Source organism: Anolis sagrei, chromosome 2 (assembly GCF_037176765.1).
Source record: "Anolis sagrei isolate rAnoSag1 chromosome 2, rAnoSag1.mat, whole genome shotgun sequence".
In the NCBI taxonomy this organism is placed as follows: Eukaryota; Metazoa; Chordata; class Lepidosauria; order Squamata; family Dactyloidae; genus Anolis; species Anolis sagrei.
The window spans coordinates 68262595-68284443 of NC_090022.1; the positions used below are offsets into that span (position 1 = coordinate 68262595).

Sequence of the window (21849 nt, forward strand, 5' to 3'; positions counted from 1 at the left end):
TTAATCCAATTCTAGTGTGCAAACACCTGCTGTTCCTACCCTGTTCCCTGTGGAAAGGTTTACGATTCCTCCTTCACAGACTTATTTACTCACATGTACTAATTCCTCTTCACCTAGAGATTTTATAAAGGATGCTAAAATCTCTCACTTTCCATTTTGTTCCATTTCTAGAAACCTCATCTGAATTGCTTAAATGGGTATTTTTTTCTACTTGCAGAGAATTCATGCATTCACAGTATGCTTGATTGGGAATATTTTTCAAAGTATGCATTTTGTACACAATGTGAGTAAACTAAATTTACGTTCAATTTTTTCAAATGTATTATTTGTTTGCCAGTCACATCTTTAAAATGTATGCATTTTGAATTTTTATTTTATTTGTGCACCACAAATATTCAAATGTGTGGATTTTGGAACCAGGATATATGTAATGGACAAAAATTACAAAGCCATTGAATTTCTTCCCCATGTTCCTTTCTTATTTTAAGTAGCCTCAGACTTTTGCCTTGTGGCATTGCAGATCCCTATGAACATGCAAATTTGCAAGGATAAGTATACGTACCTTTAAATGCTGCAGCATATCTGTGATCATCTGTAATAAACTGCTTCTCAATGAATGGTTTAAAAGATCGGAATTTTAATTTCCCAGATGTCCTGTTCTGTACAAGACATCCCTTATTTAGAATATAAATATGGGGTGGCAGAAATCTTGTATGCAGCAATCAGGTTTTACATATAAAATGTAGGGGTCTGTTTACTGGGATATGGAGAGCCCTGAAATCTCTCAAGGAATGCTGTTCCCAAGATGTCTGCTTCACGAATGCCGTGCTAATTTGCAGAAAACCTGGTAATCCTACCAATATTTCAAAAGTGTGAGTTGAGATTCGTCCTCAAGCAATTAACTATATAAATATCATAATACCGAGAAGCTTAAAACAAGGAATCAATTTCCAATGTGTTACCTTTTGTATTGTTGTAATATTTGTATTACACCGATTTTTCTGAATTTGTAGAACTTGAGAAACCCCGATCAACATCCCATTCCTTGTTTCAATGAACTGGCCATTCAAGAGGACCTTGTTTACATATGCCTGCAAGAAGAAGGGACATCAAGAGACTCAGCCAACATGAGCCACAAAGAATGCACCACGGCTCTGCCATGAAGTCCTATCAGTGCCAGATTCGCAGGACACAGAGAAAGAACAAGCCAAATTAACCTGACAACATGATGAAACATGGAAGAATATCCTTCCACCACCAACAAAGCACTTCACAATCATATATTATTTCCTGGTTGGCTGCAAACAATGTGACCAGAAGCACTGATTATGATTTTGGATAATGTGATTTTAATAAATGTTTTAAGGTTTGATATGTTTTAATGACTGTTTTAATGTATATGCTTATTTTATTATGTATGTATGTTTACATGACATCAAATCATTGCCTATATATGTTAACCACCTTAAGTCCCCTACGGGGATAAGAAAGACAGGGTATAAATAAATAAGTAAATAAACTGGAGTTTTTGCTTCAGTGCTATGGAATCATGGGTGCTGCAGTTTTACAAGGTCTTGAGCCTAGTAAAACAGCATAGAAAACAAGGACTTCTCTGCCAAAGAATGTTGGTGCTTCACCAAACTACAAATCCCAGGATTGCAAAGCATTGAGTCATGGCAATCAAATTAGAGATGACATCCCTCAAAAAGGAGTCCCAGCTTCCCTTTTTGCTTTGCTCAGGATGAAGATTACTGTATTATGTGAATCTAACGTGCACCCTAATTTTGGCAAGGTAATTTAGCCAAAAAAAGGTGAGCACTGGATTTGAGTAAATAAGGTAGTCTGTCCAATTGATTTCACACAAATTGACCAGTTTGTCCAAGAGGAAGAAGTTTCATGGTTAAAGATACATATTCACTTGAAAAATGGGGTCTGTCTTCTATAACCATTTCAGTTGCTCCTTTGATCACACAATATACAATGAAAGCGTAATTGGTCAGTCATCCCTACCTCAGTGTTGTTCTTGTAAAACATCAGCCAGTAGGACATTCCTAACATGCTGCTTTTGTGAACTCCACTTTTTAGGTGTTCAGGTAACAGTTTATCTCCAAGTATGACATGATACAGTACAGTGTCATTATCCTAAAAAACAAGGTCCACATTAAACAAAAATTGCGGTCATGTCTTATAAAAAGTTCAACATCAAAAAGAATTGCAGATACGGACATAAAAAAGAAGTAGATATCCTATTGATAAGCAGCAATTAGACCGGGGTGTGGTGCAGCTAGTTAGTAGACAGCTACATTAAGTCACTACTGACTGAGAGGTCATGAGTTCAAAGTTAGCTCAGGTCAGAGTGAGCTCCCAAGCATTAACAGTCTAACTTGCTGTTGACCTATGCCGCCCGAAAGACAGTTGCATCTGTCAAGTAGGAAATTTAGGTACCACTTTATGTGGGGAAGTTAATTTAACTAATTTACGACACCATAAAACCTTCCAGCAGCGTGCGTAAGAATGAGAAAGCACTACATCAAGGACTCGGTGTCACAAGTGGGCGGTGAAGCAGCAGCTCCCCCCTGTGGCTGGAATTGAGCATACCCTCATGAAGCCTGAAAGCTGGAATGTTAAATTGCCTCTGTATCTGTCTATATATGTTGTATGTCTAATGGCATTGAATGTTTGCCATGTATATCTGAATTGTAATCCACCCTGAGTCCCCTGTGGGGTGAGAAGGGCGGAATAGAAATATTGTAAATAATAAATAAATAAATAATTCTGGTAACCAAACCGGTTTCCAGATGGAGATAGATAAATAGATAGACAGACAGATAGATAAATAGCAGATAGATAATAAATGGCTCTTGGGCCATTGCTTTGCCTTGCTCAAGGGCATCTTTAATTATTATTTATTTATAATTATAATATAAAAAGGAATCACAGGCCTCAGCATCATCACTCTCATCATAATCACAAATCAAGCGGGATGGCAGGTTATAAACCTCTAAACAGCAGAGAGATCTATGCAAATCTGGGTACCACTTGTTACTCCTGACGATGTCACATAGAAAGTTTTAAGTGCCTATCTCTTCTAGAACGTTACAATGAAATAATGCAGCTATCCATCATCATGCAGTGACACATATTTAAAATCCATTAGATAAAACATGCCTTCTTTTATTTATTTTTAAAAATGTATATTAAAACTGCCCACTAACTTTGGTGCACAAGGCAGTTTGCCACATAGGAAGTTTGCAAAACAGAAAGTGGCCTTTACCAATTCATAAACATAATTTCATACACCGGAAGTGCAGATGTGATTAATAACCCAAAGGGAATAACAAAACAATTTTAGGAATTATATATATTTACTCAAAAGCAAGTTGCAATGAGTTCAATAGAGCTTATTCCTCAGCAAAAAATAAAAATAAAAATGCTGTCTAAATGCATGTCTATTTTTTTCCTCCTGGGGGGTACTTACCAGTTTTGTAATATTCGAAGCCTGGCAATATTTCTCAATTGAACTATTTCCTGGGACAAAAATAGTGTATTTTTCAGCTGACTCAATTGGTCTAATCAACTGGTATTGCTGCAAGTTTCAGAAATTTACAATTAGTAAGCAAATGTGGTCAGTAAAGTTTACACGGTAAGCAAAAACAAAATCTACCAGGAACATTTAGAATCATGTAGAAACGTGTAGAATTATTAAGGATGTTCTATATGTTTCTGCTCTTTTGAGATGTACTTTCCTCTCTTATCTTAATAATATAATAATAAACCTTTATTTGTACCCCGCTACTATCTCCCGCAGGACTCGGTGTGGCTTACAAGAGGCCGAGCCCAAAGTACATCATTAACAAAAACACAACAGACAACAATACAATAATAATTATCTTCATTCCACTGAGACTGGATCTATACTGGCTTATATCTCAGAATCTGGTTCCAGATGATCTGCTTCTCCCAGATTATCTAGAAGTGTAGACTCATATAATCCAGTCTAAAGCAGATAATCCGAGATCAGATTCTGGGATATATTAAAGGATCTGTGTTTTCTCTGCACTTGAAACTAGTAGCAACTTCAATAGGAAAGAAGAAAAACACCCCTAACATTTTCTCATAAAATCTCCTGTTACAAAACTAACTTTATTACAACCTGGACAATGAGTGGAATATGGTGGCTTATGAAGCTTACATGACAAATTAGCTTACATCAAAACGGTGCATCTACAACAGGCTTGGGCAAACTTTGGCCCTCTAGGTGTTTTGGACTTCAGCTTCCATGATTTCTACCAGCCTGGAGGGCTGAAGTTGGCCCATGCTTGAACTACACTGTTGAATTAATATAGTTTGAAACTACTTTAACTGTCATGTTTCACTGCTATGGAATCAGAGAAGTGGTAGTTTTAAAATGTCTCTAGCCTTCTCTGCCAAAGTGTGATGGTGCCTCTCCAAGCCACAATTCCCATGATTCTACAGCATTGGGCCATGGTAGTTAAAGTGGTGTCAAACTGTATTAATTCTAAATGTTATAAAAGCTTTATCTGGAATTGTCTTGAGAGACCTTCAGGCTTGTCTGCTAATGCTGTTTTTATTTCTGGGATTCATCTAGACAGACTTGTACAACAGTAAGAGAGTTCAAATTATGGTATTTAGACAATGTTTTCATATTCCATCTAGCAGAAGGCTTTACCTCTAGCAGCTCTTTGAACCTACTGAAGGAAGGAATGGTGCTAAGCTGCTGCTGTAGATCAGGAGCACTTGGTGGGATATCAACAGATGGTAATAAAACCTGAGACAAAAGAAGAAAACAAAGTTCAAGCTGTTTCTGCTCCATGTGCCATCACTGGTAAGTAAAGAAGCAGACAAGGTAATCTATGTACCTTATCAATGATATAAATAGTGCTGTTGATAGCAGGGATGTCACCCAATATAATGCTCGCATTCTGGATTGTAATAGCCTGGAAAACAAGCAGAAAAAACTTGATGATTTTGAATTAGCTTGGCAAGACTTAAAGTGTCCTCAGTGAAATGTACATAAATATCATCTTTAAGTTACACGTCATAGAACCAAGAACTATCTGACTTTTCTATTTCATGATGTATTCTCAATGCCAAGATAGCCTTTTCTCTATTATACTCAGTTACTCTGAAGCTTTCTGATGCCTTTGCAGAAAAACAACCCCATACCCCATGCTTAAAATAGTTGTGTATGTGTAATAAATGCCAATATTCTGTGAATTCATATGTAGGTTGACTAGATTTGCATGTATTTTAACCATTTCTTCAGTTTAGAAAAAAAACATTACATATATTAGTATTACATAACTTCAATGTGAAATTATTTTAAATACTTTTTAGTGGTGGTGCCAACAACAGTAACAGTCATATTATCATCAGTATAATATTAAGATCTTTTACCCCACTGCTATTGTTTATCATCCATTTGGCACGTGGATTGAGGGTAGCTATTTCTTGGCCCACATAATTCTGGAGTTCCTCGGTAGTTAAAGAACCCTGAAGGAAGTGGGACCTATAATAAAGTAAGGACATGCTGTTACATGCTTCTGCAGTTACATTTCTGTTCTTTTTCTTTCCATCAAATCTAGACCTGAAGTTCTCAGTTCTCCATTGACTCTCTCAAAGAATACATCTGCTCCTCCATCAAGAAGTGAGAGATAGTGGTTCCTAAAGTAGGCTGGATTCTGGCTTTGGTTATACTTGGAACAGTACCACATTCTGCAGCAATGTTTCCTGCCACAAACATGTTTGGATAGCCTTCTTATTCACATATGCCTTTTGGACTAAATTCTCAGACATGTTAGACGACATGATCACATCGGTCGCGCCAGTCCCTGAGGAATACGAACATTTTATTGAAATAGTGAAAACCTGCTCACGGGCCTCCATACCGAGAGGCTGCAGAACCCACTACCTCCAGGGCATTACTCCTGAAACAGCTGCCTTGTTGGAAAACTATTACAGGCTCCACAACGAAGACCCATTCAGTGAGCAGACTCTTCAGGCAGCGCAGAGCATTGTGTCCTCCATCTCTGAAGCCAAGAAAGAACAGTGGATCAAGTTGATCACAGAGGTCGACATGGGCAGGAGCAGCCAGAAGGCGTGGAGGCTGCTGAGACGGCTGAGCAACGATCCCTCACAAACTAATACCCATGCCAACATAAAGGCAGATCAGATAGCACACCAACTCTTGAAGAATGGGAAACCCAACCTTGCCACCAAAGTAGGAAAGAAACCAATAGCCAGACAACCAGAGATTGAGAACAACAACCTCCATGAACCCTTTACATCTACTGAATTGGACATGGCTCTCAACAAATGTAAGAATGGCAAAGCAGCTGGCTTGGATGACCTACGGATGGAACAAATCAAGAACTTTGGTCCAAAAGCAAGGCGCTGGCTGCTGGAGCTGATGAACAACTGCACTGCATCCTGTCAGATCCCCAAAACCTGGAGGAAAGCAAGAGTCATCGCCATCTTGAAGCCAGGCAAAGACCGTAATGACCCAAAAAGCTACAGACCAATCTCCCTGTTGTGCCACCTCTACAAAGTTCTGGAGAGACTTATTTTGCATAGAATTATGGAAAATATAGACCCCTGTCTGATCCCACAGCAAGCTGGCTTCAGAAAAGGCAAAAGCTGCACATCACAAGTGCTGAACCTGACCCAGCACATAGAAGATGGCTTTGAAAGGCAGCAGATCACAGGAGCTGTCTTCATAGACTTGTCAGCAGCCTATGATACTGTGAACCACCGCCTCCTCCTGAGAAAAATGTATAATATCACAAAGGACTACCACCTCACCTGCCTCATAGGAAACCTGCTACAAAACAGGAGCTTTTTTGTTGAGTTCCAGGGCCAGAGAAGCAGATGGCGGAAACAGAAGAACGGCCTGCCTCAGGGGAGCGTGCTTGCTCCATCCATGTTCAACATCTACACAAATGACCAGCCACTGCCAGAAGGGACAGAGAGTTTCATCTATGCTGACGATCGTGCCATTACTGCTCAAGCAGGGAGCTTTGAGATGGTAGAACAGAAGCTCTCCGAAGCTCTAGGTGCTCTTACTGCCTATTACAGGGAAAACCATCTGATCCCTAATCCATCTAAAACACAGACATGCGCCTTTCACCTTAAGAACAGACAAGCATCCCGAGCTCTGAGGATTACCTGGGAAGGAATCCCACTGGAGCATTGCAGCGCACCCAAATACCTGGGAGTCACTTTGGACCGTGCTCTGACCTACAAGAAGCACTGCCTGAACATCAAACAAAAAGTGGGCGCTAGAAACAACATCATACGAAAGCTGATTGGCACAACCTGGGGATCACAACCAGACACAGTGAAGACATCTGCCCTTGCGCTATGCTACTCTGCTGCTGAGTATGCATGCCCAGTGTGGAACACATCTCATCACACTAAAACAGTGGATGTGGCTCTTAATGAGACATGCCGCATTATCACGGGGTGTCTGCGACCCACACCACTGGAGAAATTACACTGCTTAGCCGGTATTGCACCACCTGACATCCGCCGGGAAGTAGCAGCCAATAGTGAAAGGACCAAGGCAGAGACATCTCCAGCTCATCCCCTGTTTGGGTATCAGCCAGCACGTCAACGACTTAAATCAAGACATAGTTTTCTTAGAACTACAGAGACACTCGCTGGAACACCCCAGCAAGCGAGAGTCCAAAAGTGGCAGGCCCAAACCCAGCACCTCAATTCATGGGTGATACCAGATGAGAGACTCCCCCCTGGGCACTCAGAAGACTGGGCGACTTGGAAGGCGCTGAACAGATTGCGCTCTGGCACCACGAGATGCAGAGCCAATCTTAAGAAATGGGGCTACAGGGTGGAATCCTCGGCATGCGAGTGCGGAGAAGAACAAACCACTGACCACCTGCTGCAATGCACCCTGAGCCCTGCCACATGCACGATGGAGGACCTTCTTGCGGCAACCCCAGAGGCACTCCAAGTGGCCAGATACTGGTCAAAGGACATTTAACCAAATACCAAATTTACAAAATCTGTGTGGTTTTTTTTTTCTTTTTAATCTCTGTGTTTGTTTTGCTCTGTTAGAATTGTAATACAATGGTTGCTGATGACACGATAAATAAAAATGCCTTTGGATATTGAGAACCAATGTGTTGTAGTAGTTTGAGCATGGGGCTACAACTCTGGAGACCAGGATTCAAATCCCCACTTGGCTTTGAAAACCTACTCATTGATTTTGGGCAAGTCACACTCTCTCAGCCTCAGAAGGAGGCAAAGCCAACACTCCATCCCCACCACCCACACAAACAAATATTGCCAAGGATATGGCATGATATGTATTGTTCACGATAAAGTTGCCCTAAGTTAGAAACAAATACAAGGCACGCAGCAACAACAGCCACAACAATCTGTTATCCTGGTTCAATAATAGGTACATATATTGTGGTTTCCATCTGCAAGAAATGCCAATGTAACAAAAGAATGTAGGCAATATTTTTATGTTACAAGTTTACATACAGTCTACCTGCATGTTCATGCTAGAGGTCAGACCACAGGTCCATTCAGTTCAGTGTTGTCTACATGCCTATTGGCCACAACTCTCTAGACTTTCAGTCCAGCCTGGAGATGCCAGGGAGTTTCAGCATACAAAATTACCCTATCCAGCCTAATCTCTAATAACTGCAATGGATTAGATCAAATCTGTAAACCAATGATACCTGACTAGAGATGAGAGTGTGTCAGGTTTCAGCCAGAAATCCTTTTCAGATATGCTCAGATTTTGAATGGCTTCTTTCTGTGGCACTAGAACAGTGACATTGCCTCCTTCTGGGATGCTGAAGAGAGATTTCTTAAAAAACAAACAAAAACAAGACAATATGGACATACATCATTTTTTGTAAAGTAGTTTTCACAAATTAAATGAAAAGATAAATGATGGATTATCATTGTATTCATCATCAATGTGAGGTTGATATCTCCCAGAGGCCCATCCCAAATACACGTTTTAATAGCATAATGGACCATACACCAGCTTTATCATAATCATGCAAAGCGTTGTGTTTAGCCATAAAACCGAAGTACCATCATGTAAAATTGAAAACATTATCTGCCCAAACTTCACCAGATGGAGTTAAACCATTATTCCTGACATACATATTTCATCAATACCACAGACCAAAGAACTAGTACTAAAGTTCAAGGCAATGGCTACTACAAGATTGTGCTGAAGGAATTCCTCAACAGTTCATGAACTTGGCTAACCCTACCATTTGGCTCTGTGTGATGCAAATATCTCAAGCAGCAGATGTTAGGGCATTGTGAGAGATGTTGGAGAAGAGATCTGTGCCAAAGAAATCTGTTCATACCATTAAGAAGCAAGAACAAAAACTCTCACCTTAATCCACTCAAAGAACATTGAAAAGTGGTAGTTCCTTGCTAATTCCTGGAAAGAGAAGACAACAGATTTGTAGAGAAGTACAGAAGCACTAAGTGGTTTTAAGCAGAAATATATAGGAAATAAGTTCAGATGGAACATTTGCAGTTGTCAAAAAAGTGCAATTTTTCAAAGCTCTGCTGCAGATAGAGCTATTTGAAAAAGTGGTGTTTAATACTTCCAAAAAAAGAAGGAAATTGATACTAATGGCTATCATTATGTACTCGGAGCAAATGAATTTCCCAAGGACAGCTATAGAATTACCATAGAAGGTTTTCAAGATTTTCATTCTTTCAATAATAAAAACTTATGGGGGATAATAGATTTTCATGCTTTTTACTCTAAGCCAAGTTTACTGCAAAAATGTTTACCTAAGCTTGCTAATTAAAAACATTTCTATTCTGGTAATATTACTTACTATAGATAAATCTCCCGTGAATACATATAGTAAGATTTTGCACTGGCCTGAGTGGTGTAGGCTGGGCCAGTGGCAGATGGATAGAGAATATTTGTGTGAACTTTGAAAAAATATGAACGAATTCCTATGCATACTGCACATATCTCGTTTGGAGTGCCAAAAAAAGGGAAAGAGCAATACAATATTTAAAATGAAGAACAATGTTAACCAACATAACCTTAACAGTATTTCAGTGGAAGACCCCAGGAGCCATCCAGCATTTGAAATAAGAATATAATTAATAGTAATGATAGTAGGAGCAGGAAAAGCACAATCAAAATGGTGGTGGGGATAATAATATAATATATAATAATATATTATATTATTATAACAGCATAATATTAGTATTATATATTACTATATTGTACTATACCCTATACTGTAATATTATTAGTAATATTACATGTAATACAATATTTTTACCTTCATTATATCTCCGTAACAGAGAACACCATCTCCCATGTATCCTTCAGAGCACTGGCAAGCCTTCTCTCCAGTACTGAGCGTCTGACACACAGCCTGTTGGGTTTTAAAAAAACAAAACAACAACAGCTAAAACAAATCAGTAGATCCATGTTGTCCACTAACAAATTTAAGGCAACACTGGCTTTTCAGTGCTAATAACTGTTGGATGCTAAAAAATGATTTTCTAGTATTTTATGCTGAAGTTGTTGGCTCTTTCGCTAAGTGTATCTTAATGTCACCTGTAATTTGTAGTGGGTCCATGAACTCTAGGATTTTCTTAATCAAAGAACACTCAGACGTGGTTTTGCAAATTCTTTCCTCTGAACAGCACCTTTTTAGCAAGGGCTTCCATCATCATACAGTCTATGTTCATAAGTTAACTTATGTACATAAGTTAAATTACATCAATAGATTTGCACTGTTAAATCTAATGGACCAGGAGCCAGAAGACCCATAGGTAACACCTGGACTTCACAAAGAACCATATCCTTGACACCTCAATTTTCTTACCAATTCGTGGCAGCCACCATTATTCATTGAGCAAGGCTCAACGGGGTCACAGCTGTAACCATCCCCTTCATAACCTCTCTTGCACATACAACTGCTCTGAAAGTAGAAACAGCAGGGACTATAGTTATTATTTTACACAAAATCTCAATCTCTAAATATCATGCATATTTCATGCAAATTTTTGAAAAGTCTTTGCAATGGCGCCTTGAAATTTGAAAGCAACAACAAATGGTTGGTACTCGAGCATTTGAATCTTGCAATGCTAAATTTAACAAGGTGAGGGAAAACTGACATGGTTTACAAAATACAACTTCTTTGCTGAAAAAACAGTGCCACCATGGGTACATTTACAGCAGGGGTCCTCAAACTTTTTATACAAAGGGCCAGGTCACAGTCACTCAAACTGTTGGCGGACCAGATTATAATTTGAAAAACCATGCATGAATTCCTATGCACACTGCACGTATCTTATTTGTAGTGCAAAAAACATTTTAAAACAATACAATAATTAAAATGAAGGACAATTTTAACAAATATAAACCTATTAGTATTTCAATGGGAAGTGTGGACCTGCTTTTGGCTGATGAGATAGAATTGTTGCTGTTGTTGTTTACTTTCAAGCCATTTCAGACTTAGGTTGACCCTGAGCGAAGGCAGGGTAAATAACCTTGGAGGGCTGTATCCGGCCCCCGGGCCTTAGTTTGAGGACCCCTGATCTACAGTGTAGATAGAATTAATGCAGCTTGACACTACTTTAACTGGTCTGGTTCAATGCTATGGAAACATGGGAACTGTAGTTTCATGAAGCACCAGAGCCTTTTTTATTTTCTTTGATTTGTTTCCTCTTGACTTGAACAGATATTATGGGGATGACTTTGCTTCTTTCCTAAGTTCCAGCTTCTTCTCTCTTCCACACATGTACCAACAATATCCTAAGCTTATCTCCCTATCTCTAGATACTATGAAATATACATAACTACTAGACTATGAGATTTTAATTTTGATTCTTATTTGTATGCATAGAGATTGAAAACTACATGTGATGGCAGCAGGATTCATGTATGAAAATGGAGATTCTGGTGAGGGGTGAGGATCTGTTCAACACTTTAAACATATGACACCATGTTACATGAGTACTGTGTGAAGGAGGTTCATAGCAAAGTCTTTTCATTGTGCAAGGTGCCAGGTTTCCACAGATTTTTCAAAATAAGAAATATGATTAACCACACCTGTCCAGGTCCAATATAGTTACAGTCAGCATTAATGTGGCAGCCTCCTCTGGTTTCAAGAACACAGTTATCTATGGCAACACAGCCCTTTCCATCCCCAGTCCAACCTCTGTTACACTGGCAAGTTGCTGTGCCAGGTCCTGTACTGGTACACACAGCCTATCAAGAAATACAAGAAGAATAAAACATGGAGGACAATGATTTTTCTCAACAGAGAAACAAGAAAGAAAACATTACTTCATTGTAAAATATTACAGGTTGTGTATCCCTTATACAACATGCTTGAGACGGACCAGAACTGTTTTGGATTCAGATTTTTTTCAGATTTTGAAATACCGTTATATGTACATAAAGAGAGATCTTGGATATGGGAGGTAAGTGTAAAAATGAAATTCATTTATGTTTCATATATATTTCATAAACATACCTTGAAGTTAATTTTATACACAGCATTTTAGATTTAGGTTTGTGCATGAAACAAAGTTTGTGTACATCAGAAAACAAAGGCATCACTATTTCAGCCTACCATTTGGACAATTTTGGATTTTGGAATTCTGGATAAGGGATGTTCAACCTGTAGATTTCATTCAGAATTAGTTGGGTACACAATTTTTACTCAACAGAGCCAGACTGTTGTTGTTATTGTTGATTCTATTGTTTTTACATTTTATTTAAAAATAAACACCACATCCACATCATCATCAACAACAATACATGTTGTTTTCTGAACAAAAATATTGTTTTCTGTGCACAGAATAAGTCCATAAGATCTTCTGTACAAGAAGCATCATTAACTACACAGAAAATATTTCTGTGCAGAAATATCTTTTAAACTCTGCATCATAGATTGACACTGAAGTGAATGGACTTTACCAAAATGCCTTAGCCAGAATGGCCAAGAAATGTGCTGACTTTAAGGAGAACTACCATTCTCTCCATTTAACCCATTTTCTAAATTAGAAGGTGTTTTTTGCTGAGATACTTTTTTAGCAGTAATATGCTCAAAGTAAGTATAGTCAGAATCTAAGGACACTGCAGTATGCTCACTGCAAGACACATAGCGAAGGAAAACCAAATCTCACAACAAACAGAAGTCTTTCATCATTTGAAGAAGGTGTCTGAAACCATGCCAGATGTGTGATCTAGCTTGACTACCATGCTTTAGCCACACACATTTTCTGAACATCCTCCGCGTTCTGGCTTGCTGCAGGCATCAATGGGCTTGCAGGAAATCCCATCCCCTTCATATCCGTCAATACAGATGCACCTTGGAGAGGAAAAGAAAAAAAACGATTAGGGGGGTGGATGGGGGAGTTAACTGCACAACAGAATTTTCCCTTCTTCCACTAAGAGAATACTTTTTTCATTCAGTTTAGAAACCAGAGGGATGTGAACAAAAACCAACAGTATCCTCCTAAGACCACCTCTATATGTGTGTCTAGGAGTGCAGCTACACTATAGAATTAATACAATTTGACATCACTTTAACTTCAGTGCTATGGATTTGGGTAGCTTGATAGTTTTACAGGGTCTTTAACTTTATTTTGTCAAAGAGTGTTGCTGTGTAATAAAACTACAGATCTTAGTATTCCAAAGCATTGAACCATAGAAGTTAAAGTGATGTCAAACTGCATTAATTCTACAAAGTAGATACAATTCCAGTCTCCAACATCAACCAGTTTACATGCTGATGTGTTGCTTTATCATATTCCTCCCCTTCTCAATTTGTCACCAAACTGTTTTTCCAAAGACCGAAGATATATCAATTTGACTACATTTTCACATCACAGACATTTTAGGATCTCATTTCTATGAACAAAAATCCAGATCTGGTCAACTAAGCCCTCAAAACACACCTGGTCCTATCAATAGGCAAAGGTATGTGGCTGCTTCAAATAGGAGGTGTGGGGTGTTCTTAAAAGGAAGCAAATGGTTAGTTATTTAATCTGCTTTTTTATTTCTGGGTTGTGGGGCAGAGAGGTGCTTATGACATTTTCTGTCTTATGTGGCTTGACAAGGCTAAGTGGAAGAAGGTCTCTCTGTGTGTGATATCTGCCTTTCTGGCTCAAATAACAAAATGATTGGGCAGCCATGTTACAGGAAGGCTTTTAAAGTCAGAGAGACATCTTACCTTGCAGTGTCCTCTAAGCTGCAGACTGCATGCAGGTGACAGGACAAGGAGGCGCCAGAAGAGCTGCAGGTCTGATTGCTGCTGTCGCAGAGCTGCCCTGTGTATCCAGCCTTACATGTTCCAATCTGACACACTCCCTGGCTTCCCGGTCTGTTGTCACAGATCCCATGGACACAGCTGCAATCTGCCAAACCATTAGAGAAGAAACATTTAGCCAAAGTATGATTGGCTTTTATCCATCCTCCACGTAGTTTAATCAACAGTTATAATGAGACAGGCATAGGTCAAATATGATCTCTCAAGGACTGTGTAAAAGAATCAGGATCAGTGAAAATGGGTACTTAAAGGATTTGAAAGGTAGCCCAGGCTACCTACAGCAACATTGTGGAATAACCGGCCAGATGAGATCCATCAGGCACTGTCTGAGTTGAAATCAGCAATGAAAACCAGTATTGTATGGAACGCCTATCCAGATTAAATTACGTTTTTATAGCATTTCCTAAAGGATTTTTAACAGGTATTGGATTTACATACTCTTTTCACTGTTGTGATGTGACTTGTATTTCTGCCTTAACCCACGGGAGAGGCAAGCAAGAGACGAACAAAAAAGCAACTTGGCAAATTCGGGTGGTTAACCTGAGGGATTTTCTTTCCTGCAGTTTTGCAAAGAGCTGGCCACTAATGGTTCTGGAAGCCCTCTTAGCTTCCACATTTCCACCTATGATGAAATATTGTAAAGTAAAGGACAATAAAGATGTTGCAAATTTGGAGTGCATTGAAACTGACCAAGGAAAGAAAGCACAGGCTGAGACACAGAGCTTTATGAAAATTTGGTGGGGGAGCAGGAATAATTGATGCAGTCTTTTCTCCATTTCTTTATGCTGCCGAAATAGAGTCTCATGAAGAAATGTAGCCCAGAGTGCCTTAATGAGGAGCCGGGTAACACACAAAGTGGGGAATGCAGGGGAAAGACAGACCTGAAGGAGGAAAGGAGGGATGGCAGAAGAGGGACCTCAACGGGAGGGAACAGAGTAAGAAGATTCCCTCCACCGTCCCCCTCTTTCACCCTGCCCGTCTGATGAGGTCCCGAGACATCTTAGCTTTGTGAAGCCAGGCTCATTTTGTTTATTTATAAGCAAAAATATTACAAAATACCAAGGTGTCTCGAAGATAAACAAACCTTGGAGTAAGGGCTGAGACAATTTAAATGTTACGACTCAGAGACCTTGTGTATGCATAAGAACAAAGGATTCTGTCAGATCACTTTGGTTAGTTCAAGTACATACTTCAGTATTGTCAAGATTGAGTTACATTGAAGGCAGTACAAAACCAAAGCCAAATAACATGCAGAAACATACCACAACCAGTGTAATTTTCAACTCAAAACAAAAACCTTTTATAGCCATCCAGTTGGGACACACATGGCCAAGCAACATGGCAATGTAATCAAGATGATGAAAGTTATTAATGATGAAGAACAAAGAAACTAGTAGAGATGGTGGTAATTTGCTTTTGCCTACTAGGAAGGGCAAGTTTCTCTCCTCCCACCCTAGAGTGCTGGCTACTTTTGCAGTTTGTAAAACTAGAATATGCTGAGGACAAAGGGAAAGGAAGTTAGAGGAGGAGGAGAAACAAGGACATTTTAAAAGCAGCTGAAAAAGTGGGTTGATGGAGAATTAATTGTGATTGTCTCTGCCAAATGGGAAGGTGTAGGTATGACCCATTCCCATCCCAATAAACCCTAATGAACATCCTGGATGGATGGAGCCAGTCCAAAGTGTGAAAATACTTCAGTACTAAAAATATTTCTCAGACTGTAATTCTGATAACTTGCCACACAGTGCCACTGCTCCCTGAACCAAAGCCTACCTAGTTCTAGCCTTGGCATTTAGATGTGTGTACAAATGGTATGTGGATGCATAAATCCGGTGGTGCAGTCACTGTGGGTGGTTTCAAAACTAGTCTTGATAATTTGTTTGTGGGTTGCTGAAGCAGAAAGAAAATAAGTATCTGATAACATAAGATTAGTGCTGGATCAGACCAAAAGTCCATCTTGCTTAGCATCCACTTTTCACAACAGCCAACCAGTTGCCTATGGGAAGCCCACCAGCATGAGTACAACTGCACTTTACCTCTTGTAATCCCTAGCCACAGATATAATACATGTCTGAATATTCTGGTGTGGAGTTTATACTTTTTATATAAACAGAGTATATAAGATCAGTAATCAGAAAAGTAATCGAAAATAAAGCTGCTCATGTAATACTGTGTATACAAAGACTCCATCTGAAATATTGTGTACACATTTGCTAACTAAAATTAAAATGATTTTCCAGATCTGGAAGAGGCAGAGAAAGGGGTAACTAAAACAATGAAGAGATTAGAGAAACTCTCCCAAGAAGAACAGTTACATTTGGACTATTTAGCTTAGGGGGGGGGGGGGGGGAATCAAACAAGAGGATTCATAATACATGGTGCTAGGACCAAGGGCCACCCGCTGTAGCTGCAGATTCAGTTACAGACCTTCATCACAGTTTTCCCCATGTTTGTTTGGGTTTGTGCAGATGTGGCAGGCAACTCCTTTGAAGGCTTTAGAGCAGAGACACTGACCAGTCCCTCGAATCCCATCAGAACACTAAAGACAAAAGAGAATTGAGTGCAAAAAAACTGAACATTATGCCACAACACAAAAGTCATTATGTTTCAATAAAGAAAAATAAAGGATGCTATATGGGGTAGGCAGGAAACAGTCCTGAAGTATCTACAACAGAATTAAGAAGCCTAAAGTCTTTTTGATGTTCCCTCAGTTCTTGTGGGTTTTTTCGGGCTATATGGCCATGTTCTAGAGGCATTTCTCCTGACGTTTCGCCTGCATCTATGGCAAGCATCCTCAGAGGTGAGGTCTTTTTGATGTTGTTGGAGTCCAATTCCCACTGGCCCTAGCACCATAGTCAGTTGTTGGGGATGATGGGTGATGTCATCCAACTTCATAAAGAAGACATTATATCCCCTACAGGTATAACTTCATTTTTCTTGTTCCTTGTGGGGTTTTTTTTTTTTTTGCAACTACCTAGATTCATGCTGAATTCACTTCAGTGTTGAGTTGTGACTACAAAACCCATTAAGTCACACAGTGCACCATTATGTCAATTGGCCAGTGATCTCATGATTTAATCAATTTGAGGAGGGGGGATGTGCATTACAGTCAGCCCTCCATATTCACATATTTAGCATCCATTGGTTCAACCAACAATTGCTCAAAAAATATTAAAAACAAGAAGAAAAAGAAATTCTAAAGAATAACTCTCAATTTTGCCATTTTATATGGGGTACAACATTTTACTATGCCATTATATATAATAGGACTTGGGAATCCACAGAGTTTGGTGTCCAGAGGCATGGACCAAAGTTCACTAAAAACATGGCTCAAACAGACATCCCTTTGTAAAATTAATAAGGGTGGGATCATTAGTTTTCGGTTTGAGAGGAATGCTCTCAATTTCCCCCCTAAGTGCCTAGGAGGCTCGTTGCCACTTACTGTTCCTCTGCCATAACACGGATTGGTAAATCCACCAGGACATGGATTGCAGGAGAGACCAAAGAAGCCTTTACAGCAACCAGGTGTCTAAAAAAACATGAATGACACCATCATTCCTTGCACTTAAACAAGGTATCCCATCCCCACATCTCACTGCAGCTTCAGTGTTTCACCAAAGTGACATCACTAGGGGGGTGTCAACTGCACTGGGTGACACCACCATAGGGGTGATTCCAAAATGACTGTCTATAAAGTGTTTGTGCAGTAAGTTACAGCACAAATTTATTATTTTAATAGAAATATCCTTGCAGTTAGATATACTGTAACCACAAAACATTTTACATATGTCCAATGTACATGTACCGTAAGACTAACTCTATGGTGATTTTCTTTTTGAACCTTCTAATGTGCATGTGCTCTGCTTTGAGCTATCAGTATTACCCAATTATAATGACACCTGGAATCACCTGATTTCATCTGCATGTGCTACAAGCACACACTGTTGTGTTTGTTGCTCTGTAAAAATCATTGCTAAATTTATCTTTGTTCCTGATATTTTAGCTAAATTATCATAGGATGGCCTGGTATGTGAGGAGGTCCATGGGAGTGACACCATGTGAATGACAATGAATGACACCTACCCTAGTGATAACACTACCCTTTCCTTTGTTTTCTTAATATCAGAAGGCTATCATTAAGCTCCTTTGACAATTTTTTAAACTCACAGATTTCCTTTATGTTTTAGGAAATAGTGGCTGGGACAAGGAAAATTTGATAATGGCATCTTCTAGGCATCTCAGTCTTCACGCCCTTTCCTTATGGAGGCAGAAAGAGCCTGGAAAGGATATTTGCTTGGACTATCAAAGATATGTAGTTACTAGACATGATGGCTGCCAGGCATGTAGCCGGGGGGTGGGTGGGGGGGCTTGGAGGGCTTCAGCCCCCCCCCCCCGAAATTCTCATGGTGGTTCACGAAAAAGGCCTTACTGGTGCATTATTTAAATTGTTATGTTTATTCATATCATGATCTGATCACCCTACTCAATATATCCCACATGCATGGGGGTATTGGGGTAACGATACAAAAGGTTTGCTAGGGTAGACCCTCTTTCACTTGAACTCAGCCCCCCCCCCCCCCCCCCCGAATTGAAATCCTGGCTACGGGCCTGGTGGCTGGGGATTCTGGGAATTTGAGTCCAAACATAACTTTTTTGAAGTGCTGGATAAAGAAGGATTTGAAGATGACAGACATCTCAAGACAACGAACTCTTCCTCCATGAGAGAGAATGAGAGAGAACGAGCGAAAGCACTCTTGGATTTTGCCTTTGTTTATTGTCTCATAAAGAGGCCTGTGTCCCTCAATAAATGGCTGTATAAATGATGAAGGGAAATCTTTGTCTCAATCACACCACAGAGAACAGCAAGCAAGAAAACATTGTGCCTGGTGCACAGTAGGCTTTGATGCATTTTGCATCCCTGGACTGGCAGCAGGTACTGTAAACATCACTGTAAACATCACTGGCAAGGCAGCTTTCTCATCCTCTTTGACAATGTTTCCTAAAAAAAAGTGGAAGTCTTCCTGGACTATGACAAAAACTATTTCTTGTTTTTTTTATTTATTTAATATTATTTAAGTATTAAATCCATTCCCAAGTATACATGGACATTTGTTTCAAAGGATCCTATATGCCAACCATGTGTGTGTAGTCCTACAGAAGCTGTTGGGCTATAATTTAGCTTTCTTCATCACTATCAGCTATGCTTGTCAGATGAGATCTGTGGTCCAAACACAGCAAGAGGGCCATGTCCTTCCATCTCATGCTATGTAATGAGAGTAGACCATTCTTCAAGTGTGGCATATTAAGGTGAGATCTATGCTTACTACTCATAATATGGAAGGAGTCAGAGGATCACAGACTGGAAGAGAAAGGACTGACCAGAAACAGATCTAGATGAAATCTTAAAATGGAAAATAGAGAAGGAGAAGGAAATTGTGGGTTTTATATACAGAAAAATAGTAGAAAAACAATCAATTTGATTGAGGTATGGAAAGAGAAATTAAATAGCAATGAATAGGACATTGGACACTGAATAAATTCAATTAAAAATTAAGAACCTAAGGATTAAGGAAACACAATGGAAAATATTGACAAAATAGTATTGAACTCCACATCAATTAGCTCATCTTACAAAAAGCACATCAAAACTAAGTTAGCATAATTGTAGTGAAACAGGAACCTTTTTATATATGTGGTGGAACTGTGACAAGGTACAAAACTTTTACAAGAAAATAAAGTGTGAGCTGGAGGAAATATTTGAGCAAAAATAGAGTTGAATAAAAAACTTTTTTTACTCAGTACATGGAAAGTAAAGGTGGGAATAAAGAATGGGAAAAAATTAAAGGACATGAGAGGAGCGGCACAAGCAGTAGTTGCCCTAAGATCAAAAGAGAACAAAAAATGGGAAATAAAAATGGTATAATTATCGAGCAGATTATATGCTTCAAGATTATATTATTGAAAGAAAAAATAAATATACAAAAGGATATCCAATGGGGAACTGGGACTAGAAATTGAAAGATCTCATAGCCAGAGTAAAAGGAAAAAGAAAATACAAAGACCTGAATCAGACCATCTTTGTGATCAAACAAATAAAATAAAAGTTAAAATAGAGGTATAAATGTTCCTGGAAGGAGGGAGCGAGAGGGAGGAAAGGAACAGATGTAAGTAGGAGATAAGTACAGAATGGGAAAGGATAAGAAAACAGGCTCTACCAGAAATGTATGAGTATATATAGGGAAAATTCTTATTGTCTCTTTTCCTCATCAATCCTGTAACATGATTATGAAATGATATAATGCTTTTATACAACCTAATATAAAATAAAATAAAAACTGTGATGCCTTCTAATTGTTTCTGAATTATAATAACTCAAAGGCAAAACTATTATGGAGTTTTCTTTAGATTTGTTCCGAGAGAGTGAGCCTTTGCCTTCCTCTGAGACTGTGACTTGCCCAAAGTTACTCAGTGAGTTTCCATAGTTGAGTGGGGATATAAACCCTGCCCTCCAGAGACTTAACCCAGTGCTCAGACCGCTACACCACACTGAGTTTCCCTCATAGTTTACACAAATAATGATTTCTCACTAATTGAGTGCTTATTCAAAGATACGTTTCAGAAAAGGCTACCGTGATTGTGGCTTAGTTTGGAGAATGGTAGACCTGGCAAATGCTCATGGCATGAATATTAATATTTCCAAAGAAATAGTTGGGAGCTGCTGCCTATATACTTACCGTAATAGTTTGGTTGCATTTCTTGCTGCAACCTTTCTTCATCATGTTCAAGCCTAATGGATCATGGATATAAACACAGTCCTCGTGATCCTTTGGAAAGATCCCATGGGCCTTTGGAAAGATAATGGCTTGTAAGTACAAAGAGAACTCTTGATTGGCCACTTCAAATAAGTCCATCAAATCAGGCTAGCCAGAGTTAGTTCTTTCAAAAGATCTGAGGTGAACTGAGCTCTTAATGTGTCTGTTAGGAAACATATACAGGGCAACTCTATATCTTTGGGGCTAGTATCAACAGCTGACAAAATATGACCTCTCTATGCATTTTTCTGTCATCTAGTGTGATTCTTTGGTATTCTTGGGCCAGGAGTCCTTCATTGTAAAAGGGTACATTCTTATCAATGGTTTCATGTATATCCACACAAAGTCTGGGAATGCATCTTCCGTGGATACAGAGGTCATATTGTATATCAAAGAAAAATTTCAGCACCCCCACTCCAATAACTAATACAGATTATGTTCTTCAGGGAATAATTCACCCCAACCTCCCAAAAAATCAAAACAATGAAAATGCGGCAAAAACCTGTCCCAAACACGTTAGCAGTTAGAAAGGGAGGAGCTAAAACACGAACCTGTAAACGGTTTCCCATGAAATCTGGGGTATTTGTTTCTTGATTATCAATGGCCAAGATTTCATCCATTGTGACAAGACTAGCCAAGGCACTGGCCTTGTCTATATGGGGCAATTAAAACAGAATTCCTTGTAACATCTGGAAGTAGTCCACATG

The 21849-nt window shown here is 39.2% G+C and overlaps 1 protein-coding gene across 1 annotated transcript in view; it reads right to left on the reverse strand.

Annotated features, from left to right (window-relative positions):
• Positions 1-21849, reverse strand: part of STAB1 (stabilin 1) — a 104117-nt gene that overhangs the window by 40765 nt on the left and 41503 nt on the right. Inside the window, exons 20-35 of the mRNA XM_060765865.2 lie at positions 21065-21175; positions 17773-17859; positions 16758-16869; positions 14235-14418; positions 13277-13370; positions 12104-12262; positions 10875-10970; positions 10323-10418; positions 9404-9451; positions 8727-8857; positions 5419-5530; positions 4881-4958; positions 4691-4789; positions 3479-3586; positions 2011-2142; positions 963-1091 (exon numbers count right to left, since the gene is read on the reverse strand). Coding sequence (XP_060621848.2) covers positions 963-1091; positions 2011-2142; positions 3479-3586; positions 4691-4789; positions 4881-4958; positions 5419-5530; positions 8727-8857; positions 9404-9451; positions 10323-10418; positions 10875-10970; positions 12104-12262; positions 13277-13370; positions 14235-14418; positions 16758-16869; positions 17773-17859; positions 21065-21175 — 1776 coding nt within the window. The remainder of the gene's footprint in view (positions 1-962; positions 1092-2010; positions 2143-3478; positions 3587-4690; positions 4790-4880; positions 4959-5418; positions 5531-8726; positions 8858-9403; positions 9452-10322; positions 10419-10874; positions 10971-12103; positions 12263-13276; positions 13371-14234; positions 14419-16757; positions 16870-17772; positions 17860-21064; positions 21176-21849) is intronic.